Below are 9,394 nucleotides of genomic sequence, written 5' to 3' on the forward strand. Positions count from 1 at the left end.
ATGAAAAAAATTAAAGATCCAACAAAACAGCTAAATGGTAAGTTTAAATGATATGTTATTCAGAGAATTGAGAGTCTGTCCAGAAAGATTTTCTGGGAAGAACAATTAATTGATACAAAGGCGAGTGCAAATTTGTCTCTTTTTAAACTTTAAAGCATATTGTTCAAAGTTTTAGCTTGTGTGCATGATATAAATCCCATACATCATTTTCTCAGTGACAATAAAAAGCACAGTTTATTAAAAACTGAAGTAAAAATCAAAATAACTTTTTAAAAAAATCAGTCACAGTTTTGTCATTGGTATATGGAGGTTGTTCCAGGGGCCCATCCAAAGCTCCTCGTCGTCTGAGCGCGTGTGGTCACTAGGGAATTCCAAAGTCTCCTTGATGTTCTTACTGTCAACCATGGACTCCTGTTCAACTGTGCTTTTCAGCCTGGGCCCCAATGGCTTCCCTGCGGTACCGTCGGTCCCCACAGGGCAAGGGGCAAACGTAACCAGAGTGGGTCTCGTGTTCATCTTCTCGGTAGAGAACGGCCCCTTCGATAACGTGTTCAGGGGGATATTCTCCTCGTGTGTCACTGCCAACTTGTCAAGTTTCTTAAAATGCCTCCCCAGTCGGACAGGGGAAGTTGCTTTTAAGGTGTCAGTGAGGCAGGCACGGCGGGTTCTCACCACAGACCCGTTCTGGGCAATGTAGATGTCGCCGTTGATGTTACTGTGTGTGGTGGGACGGTGAGGGCGGCTTCTCTGACACTCCGGAGCACTGTCTTCTCCGGCGGAGCTCGTTTCGTACTCGCGATCCACAACTAACCTGATCATTCTTTTTCTCGCCCACTGCCAAAATCAAAAACAAGGAGTCACTGTCAAAGGAATGAAAGGGGCAACAATGACAAGGTCTGTGAAATTCAGAAACGCTGATAGAAAGCCATAGAAGGTTAAAGAACTCAAAAGGGAGAGAAGAAACTCAATATTATTAACAGCACATTCCTTCCCGCCAACTGTCCACTGATTTAGAGCTTCACTTCTGAAGACAGTGTTGCTCGGTTAAGAAGCAGACATTTCAAAAAAAAAAAGAAAAAAAAAAAAGCAGACATTTCAGGAAGCACTTGTATTTTTTTAGATCAAAGTACTGCTCTATATGGGAAAAAAAAAAGGTTTATTATTTATATTTAGGTAAGGATCTGATCCATTGTTTGCTCTACAGTTGCTCTACTCTTCCGAGAAGTTCAATAGAAGGGAACACACAGTATTAGTATATTCTGTTCATACTAATACTTCCTTTTCCCAAATTTTAAAGATGTTTTTAACCCACATCATTCTAATTGCTAATATAATAGCCACAATTTTTGTATCCTTTTTGTATTCACGTGACGTATCCTGGTTTTCTGGATCATTTTATTTAAATATATGTGAACTTGAAAGAAAGTATTTTCCCATCCTGAATCATTGATTCAGTAATACACAAAAATGAAAACGAATGATTGTAAACTTTCCTCTAGTAGGCAACTGGAACACAATGGACATGTCTACAAATTTATTTTTCTTTTACCAACCCACATGAGATATGGCAAAGAGCAAAGGTTAACCAATACTAGGTTACTCTCAAAATAGTATCACATTTTTAGAATATGTGAACTACCAATGGGTTGGACTAAGTAAGCCATGCTTTTTGATTTCCAGATATATATTTCAAATTTACTATGTTTACTTACCCAGAAAAAAGTTTTGTAAAAATTCAGTTTTTTTCCTACATCCACTTTAACTCATATCCACAATGGAAAAGAAAAGAAATGGTAAAAACTTTTAAGTTCATTTATCTCCTAATACAAACCCATTTGAACATGTTCGTGATATTTTTTATAATACTTTTGCCAGTTGAAATGTACATATATGCAAAAGTAGACTTTTAAGAGGTCTCATTTGTTGCCGGTTTTATCCTAAGGATTTATTGTCTACAGATGAAATAAAAACAGCCCCAGGTAGTCCTAAAATCCATTGACCAGGCAGGGCATCACTGGTAATGCATAATGCCATAGTGGATTCACAGAAATTCCACTAGGAGATACTATCGACTCATGATTTGTCTTGGAAATGGCTAATAGAGGAAGATGAGTCAGTCTGACCCTAATGCACTCTGATGTACAAGTCTACTTGTAGCGCTCGTATGCTCCCTTTCCGGGCATGCCTCTAATCCTAGGTCAGCTAGAGGTCACGATCATGTTCCTCCCTTGGCTTGTCATTGCAGAGAGCACACAGAAAGCACGGCACACAAGAGCACTTGCCACAGCAAACTCCCACCTCCTGGGCCCTGGCTCAGAGAGCTGTGTTGTCACCCTCAGAGTCGGCTCCTGGGGGCTGCTCCCGGGGTGCTTTCTTGCTGGTGGCCTGCTCGGGCACCTGGAAGCCCCATGGCCCTCCGGACTGACTCTCGCTGCTGCTGACACTGCGGCCCGGCTCAGAGTCCTCCTCGCTGTCCCCACCTGCCCCCACCGACTCCACACTGCCCTCCTCCTCCTCCTCAGGGACCTCAAGGCCTGCTGGCTCCTCCTCAAGGACCTGCTCACTCTCCTCTCCTGCTTCCTCCACCCTGGGCTCTTCCTCCAGCTCCTCAGGGGGCTCCTCTTTTCTCCCTTTGACCTCCTTGACCTCTTGAACGACGGGCCGCCTTCTGGCCAGAAAGATGTTTTTCCGGGCCTTCTCCCCTTCTGACTCTGTGGACTCTGACTCTTCTGAAGACTCAGGAGTCGAGCTCTCTTCCTGCTCCGAAGGTGTCTCTGACTCCGACTCTTCAGTGGTCTCTGACTCGCTGAACTCGGATTCTTCCTCACTGTACTCAGTGTAGTCACTGGATGATGACTCCTCCGACTCCACTGTGCTTTCCGTGGCTTCATCTTGGTCCAGAGTGAGTTTCAGATAATCTTTATCCACCTCCTCAAGGTGTCTCTGCCACTCTTCCCCCTCAAGTTCGGCGAGGCCCCTTTGGTCAGCGAGACCTCTAACTTTCTTGAAAATCATTGGGAAGATCCTGGCTCTCTTCCATGTTGTGTACGTGGGTTTGGCTGGTGGTGGCTTCTCAATGGTGACCACTACTTCTTCCTCCTCACTAGGCTCTCTAACTTGGACTTTTGGTTTTCTAATTTTCTTTGCCTCTTCCTGAAAATCACGAAAATGCAATTGAACCGTCAGCGGGGGGATGGTTGTGATGTGACCTTGTCCCACACAGGTCAAGGAGGGATGACTCTGCAGGGTTATAACTAGGTTCAGAGAATAAGCACCCAGTTCTCCACGGTTCATCCCCACCGCATACAGATGGAAAGTATTTTGGCTTGTACTTTCTAATACTAAAAGCTGAGGTTTTCCAATTTTTTTTCTCATTCAGAATTTATTTTACATCTTAGATCAAAGGAGAAAGAAGTAATCATCACCTCTCCTCTCTCCCTCCCTACACTTTAATAGTTTCATATGTTTTCTTTATATAATCAGGAGATTATGATACTTTATCTGAATAGTTCATGTGATATTTTCTTACTTTTGAACAGGGTAAAGCTACAGTGACATTTATTTTGTTTTTGTTTTGAATAAATGTTCCAAGTAATAATTATAGGCAAAGTATATAAATGACTCATGTTAATTAAAACATGCATAATAGAATTCCATTAAACATATTGGTGGTAATATTTTGCTTCTGATAACTGTACTTTTCCATGATTTTTAGGTATGCCCGACAACGTGGGAACCAAAGTAACCATCGTTTTGCAAAATAGTTTTAATATATTTGATTATAATGTTAACTTTATTCTAGGCATTTAACATTTTATAGAAGGAAATAAATTAAATTTGCAGAATTAATTTCCTTCTACACACAAGGCAATGAAATGGTCCATGTTATTAAATTTCTACAGAAAAAAGAGTAGTAAGTGAATAGGATTTCTGATTTTTGAAATTTTTGGCAGCACGCTATTCAAATAGGGTTAAACATCATGGCATTACCTCTTCCTCCTCATACTCCTCCTCGGCTTCACCAACTACCTCACCATACTCCTCTGGTCCAGCCGGTGGTAACAGACGGCGACGGCTTCCATATTGAGGCATCTCATACCTGAAACAGAAACTCACAGCCTTCAACATGTTTCCATGGGATCCTGGTAACCATGACTGACCTCTGTTTTCTTCTTTGTCCTCATCATTCAGCACCTATTGTGCTCCTTGTCAACTAGTTATAAAACCATAGAGTGAGAAGTACAACCCGATGGCCAATGGTTTTTGCCATGATGGTATCCTAGAATTAATAGTAAAAAGAGGTTATTTTAGATTTAAGTTTTGGGAGAGACTGGTGTTTAGAGAAGAGCATATCATTCCTTAATTAGTTGAATTTAGAACAGGAAATAGCTTATTCGGGACATAACATCTCTATCTTTACAGTGAAGATCTGCTTCAAACATGGTCTGGAATGGTGTATACATTCCTCTTTTGATATTACTGCATTCTAAAGTATGTTTTCTTAATTTCTCTTGGGCAAATCTTGAGGCTGACTAGTTAGATAAAATGTTAAACATGTGTCAGAAATGGTGAATTCAGGAATTGAGCAAATATGTTTGACTTCTATTTCTCATTTAAATAGTTTTGAATGATTTTACTGCATCATTAGAGTTGTAGTCAATATTAACAAACCAGAACTGAATATAGAAAAATGGATAAAACTTGATTGAAACTAAAAGTAGATATGTAATCCCTTTTAAAAGATGAAGTGACATTTATAACACAAATGCTAGTAACAATATTCAATAGCTCATTAGTCATTAAAAAAACACTGATACTGGATTAAAAAAATCTGAAGATGTACCCATGCTCATAACTGTAATAATCTTGTCCATATTCCTGGCCAGGATCAATTCCAGACTCCATGGATAACTCCTGTTGTTCAGAAAGAGAAATTGCATTTGAAAATAGATTCTTACCACATTTTAGATTGAATGAATTCAGATTTATTGCCAGACCTAGAATCCCATGACTCTCAGAACACTCCTGCCAAAAAACTTTAATTACATATGTTAGTCAAACATAATCAAAACTTCTTTTCTCTGGCTCTATCTGACATGAAATATAGTTGTCATTAGAACTGAAGGGGTAAAAAAGGTACTTTTTTTCTAATGCTGAATCTGTTAAAGTAACTTATCAGTAGACACTTCAGGTTGAAGTATGTATGATTAATAGACTTTAGCCTTGAGGAAATGATAAAGTTACCTTCCTGATAACAGCTTCCTAGCACCCTGAGCGCTTCTCCTCATTACATTTATGAAAGAATCTCCTCATAATCATTTATACATTAAATGACATTAATTTGTGATACCTCTCAAGGATGTTTACATTTTAAAACATACTGCTAACTCTGAATTTAATTATTAAAAAAAGAGCAGAAGCCCCTTCAAAGTTTTCAGTTCTAAATTCTAAACACTACTGATTTTGTCATTCTGCTCGTATAGAGAGTTGTTTTTCCTGAGCTATACACAAATAACTATATTTCCATTTTTAATTATATTTTAACATTTCAAGTAGGCTGAACTGCAAAAGTTAAACAAATGAATTGTGCAATAAAGTAAGAAAAGGGAGGGAGGAAAAAGTATCAGTACCCACAGGAAAATTGGTCGGTATTTATCCCTAAGGTCATCTATTATTTTGTTCGTCCAGATCTAGTAATAAGTCAGAGGGGAAAAAAGTCATTACAAAGTGGAATTCACAGCCTTCATGGTGGATATTAGTTGCCCAAATTCTAATCAGAAAATGCGATCAAAAATAACAAGATGGCAACATTGGGCTCCATTTCTATGCCATGAATTTAGTTGCTGGCACTACTCCTGGTAGTGATCATGTTCTAGTAGTTACTGCTTGTCCTCTGTCTTTCACACCCTGCCCATTGCCACAGGCGGGTCTCCCATGTGCTCCTTTCTTGCATCTAATAACCTCCATTCACTTTCCCTATTTCCCTTGATGCTTCTTCATGTTACTACTCTCCGGTGACTTTGCAGCTTACAAATACTTCAGCGAAGGTGTTCAAATTCATGTTAAAACTGCTTCAGTTTACCCACCAGAATGGCTACAACAAACAAACAGAAGGATCAGTAGTACCACGTTTTAGCAGGGACACGGAGCAACTGGACCTCTCAGACACTTTTGGAGACATTATAAATCCACCAAATCCAGTGGAAAATGTTTAGCAATAATACAAAAGTCAAATATATACACATCCTTTCACAAAAATTCAATATAGATCCATTTATATGCTACACATAAATGTGTACAATTGTGCACCAAAATATATCATTTGTAACAGCCAAAAACTGGAACCAAGGCACAAGCCCATGAAATACACACTACTGCATCACCCAATAACAGACTCTACCAAACAGAACAATGAGCAAAAGAAGTTAGGTGCAAATAGAACATATGATTCTATCTATTCCTATTTACATAAACTTCGAAAACACATTAATGTGTGTCTTAGAAGCCAGGTGAAAAGTTTTCAGTCAGTGGTAAAGCATACCTTGGATAAACCTCATTGGCTCCAGGACAAACAGAAACTAAAAGGACTGGCAATCACCAAACCATCCCTACAAAAAATATTGAAGGGGGGGGGTCCTCTAAGCAAAGAGCCTAAAAGTAACGGAGACAATAAACAGTTAACAGTCACCTTACACGCAGTAGAATGTCACTAAATTCATATCTTTCAATAGTTACTCTGAATGTAAATGGACTAAATGCCCCAATCAAAAGACATGACCCATCCATATTTATCTGCAAGACATTCATTTGAGACCCAAAGACACCTCCAAATTGAAAGGGGGGGGAGATAATGGACACCAAAATCCTTATATCAGACAAATTAGATTTTAAACCAAAGACTATAATAAGAGATGAGGAAGGACACTATATCCTACTTAAAGGGTCTATCCAACAAGAAGATCTAACAATTGTAAATATCTATGCCCCTAACATGGGATCAGCCAATTATATAAGGCAATTAATAACAAAAGCAAAGAAACACTGACAATACAATAATAGTGAGGGACTTTAACACCCCCCTCACTGAAATGGACAGATCATCTAAGCAAAAGATCAACAAGGAAAAAGGGGCTTTAAATGACACACTAGACCAGATGGACCGCACAGATATATTCAGAACATTCCCTCTCAAAGCAACAGAATACATATTCTTCTCTAGTGCAAATGGAACATTCTCCAGACTAGATCACATCCTGGGTCACAAATCAGGTCTGAACAGGTACCAAAAGATTGGGATCATTCCCTGCATATTTTCAGGCCAAGATACTTTGAAACTGGGACTCAATCACAACAGGAAAGTCAGAAAGAACACAAATACATGGAGGCTAAAGAGCATCCTACTAAAGAATGAATGGGTCAACCAGGAAATTAAAGAAGAATAAAAAAATTCATGGAAACAAATGAAAATGAAAACACAACTACTCAAAATCTTTGGGATACAGCAAAGGCAGTCCTGAGAGGAAAGTATATAGCAATATAAGCCTTTCTCAAGAAACAAGAAAGGTCTCAAGTACACAACCTAACCCTACACCTAAAGGAGCTGGAGAAAGAACAGCAAATAAAGCCTAAACCCAGCAGGAGAAGAGAAATAATAAAGATCAGAGCAGAAATCAATGAAATAGAAACCAGAGGAACAGGAGAACAGTTGAACGAAACTAGGAGCTAGTTCTTTGAAAGAATTAACAAGATTGATCAACCCCTGGCCAAACTTATCAAAAAGAAAAATGACCCAAATCAACAAAATCATGAATGAAAGAGGAGAGATCACAACCAACAGAAATACAATTATAAGAACATATTATGAGCAACTCTATGCCAGCAAATTAGATAACCTGGAAGAAATGGATGCATTCCTAGAGATGTATCAACTACCAAAACTGAACCAGGAAGAAGCAGAACACCTGAACACACCCATAACCAGCAAGGAAATTGAAGCAGTCCTCAATCTCCCAACAAACAAGAGCCCAGGGCCAGATGGCTTCCCTGTGGAAGTCTACCAAACGTTTAAAGAAGAATTTGTTCCAAAAAATGGAAATGGGAGGGAAAGTTCCACACTTTTTATGAGGCCAGCATTACTCTGATCCCCAAACCAGACGAAGACCCCTACCAAAAAGGAGAATTACAGACGAATATCTCTCCCTGATGAACATGGATGCCAAAATTCTCACCCAAATACTAGCCAATAGGATCCAACACTACATTAAAAGGGTTATTCACCACGACCAAGTGGGTTTATTTCCTGGGCTGCAAGTTTGGTCCAACATCCACAAATCAATGTGATACAATACATTAATAAAAAAACGAGAACCCTATGATCCTCTCGATAGATGCAGAAAAGGCATTTCAGAAACTACCGCATCCTTTCTTGATTAAAACACTTCAGAGTGTAGGGATAGAGGGTGCATACCTCAATATCATAAAAGCCATCTATGAAAAACCCACAGCGAACATCATTCTCAATGGGGAAAAACTGAGAGCTTTCCCCCTAAGGTCAGGAACATGGCAGGGATGTCCACTATCACCAGTGCTATTCAACATAGTATTAGAATCCTAGCCTCAGCAATCAGACAACAAAAAGAAATAAAAGGCATCCAAATCAGCAAAGAAGAAGTCAAACTCTCACTCTTTGCACATGATATGCTTTATGTGGAAAACCCAAAAGACTCCACCCCAAAACTGTTAGAACTCATAAAGTGGCAGGATATAAAATCAATGCACAGAAATCAGTGGCATTTCTATACACCAACAAGACAGAAGAAAGAGAAATTAAGGATTAGTTGATCCCATTTACAATTGCACCAAAACCCTTAAGATACCTAGTTATAATTCTAACCAAAGAGGCAAAGGATCTGTACTCAGAAAACTATAAAATACTCATGAAAGAAATTGAGGAAGACACAAATGGAAAAATGTTCCATGCCCATGGATTGGAAAAACAAATATTGTGAAAAAGTCTATGCTACCTAGAACAATCTACACATTCAGTGCAATCCCTATCAAAATACCATCCACTTTTTTCACAGAAATGGAACTAATAATCCTAAAATGTGTATGGAACTAGAAAAGACCCCGAATAGCCAGAGGAATGTTGAAAAAGAAAAGCAAAGCCGGCGGCATCACAATTCCGGACTTCCAGCTCTATTACAAAGCTGTCATCATCAAGACAGTATGGTACTGGCACAAAAACAGACAGATCAGTGGAACAGAATAGAGAGCCCAGAAATGGACCCTCAGCTCTGTGGTCAACTAATCTTTGACAAAGCAGGAAAGAATGTCCAGTGGAAAAAAGACAGTCTCTTCAACAAATGGTGTTGGGAAAATTGGACAGCCACAT

The 9,394-nt window shown here is 39.2% G+C and overlaps 2 protein-coding genes across 2 annotated transcripts in view; both read right to left on the reverse strand.

Annotated features, from left to right (window-relative positions):
• Window positions 1–206: 206 nt before the first annotated feature.
• LOC102751140 (protocadherin-15) overlaps window positions 207–9,394 on the reverse strand; it is a 762,960-nt gene continuing 753,772 nt past the window's right edge. The window contains exons 33-35 of the mRNA XM_081823172.1: window positions 4,844–4,914; window positions 3,991–4,099; window positions 207–834 (exon numbers count right to left, since the gene is read on the reverse strand). Of these exons, the coding sequence (XP_081679298.1) occupies window positions 283–834; window positions 3,991–4,099; window positions 4,844–4,914 (732 nt within the window). The 3' untranslated portion in view covers window positions 207–282. The remainder of the gene's footprint in view (window positions 835–3,990; window positions 4,100–4,843; window positions 4,915–9,394) is intronic.
• Window positions 2,314–3,559, reverse strand: LOC145722250 (uncharacterized). The gene has a single exon (XM_081824408.1). The coding sequence runs from the start codon at window positions 3,373–3,375 to the stop codon at window positions 2,314–2,316; it is 1,062 nt and encodes a 353-aa protein (XP_081680534.1). The 5' UTR covers window positions 3,376–3,559.

The sequence above is a fragment of the Leptonychotes weddellii genome, chromosome 6 (genome assembly GCF_054177405.1).
Source record: "Leptonychotes weddellii isolate Sample4059 chromosome 6, ASM5417740v2, whole genome shotgun sequence".
Lineage (NCBI taxonomy): Eukaryota > Metazoa > Chordata > Mammalia > Carnivora > Phocidae > Leptonychotes > Leptonychotes weddellii.

Coding starts and splice junctions, on each gene's coding strand:
- LOC145722250 (XM_081824408.1), bottom strand. CDS start 3,375: ATGAGAAAAAAAATTGGAAAACCTCAGCTTTTAGTATTAGAAAGTACA.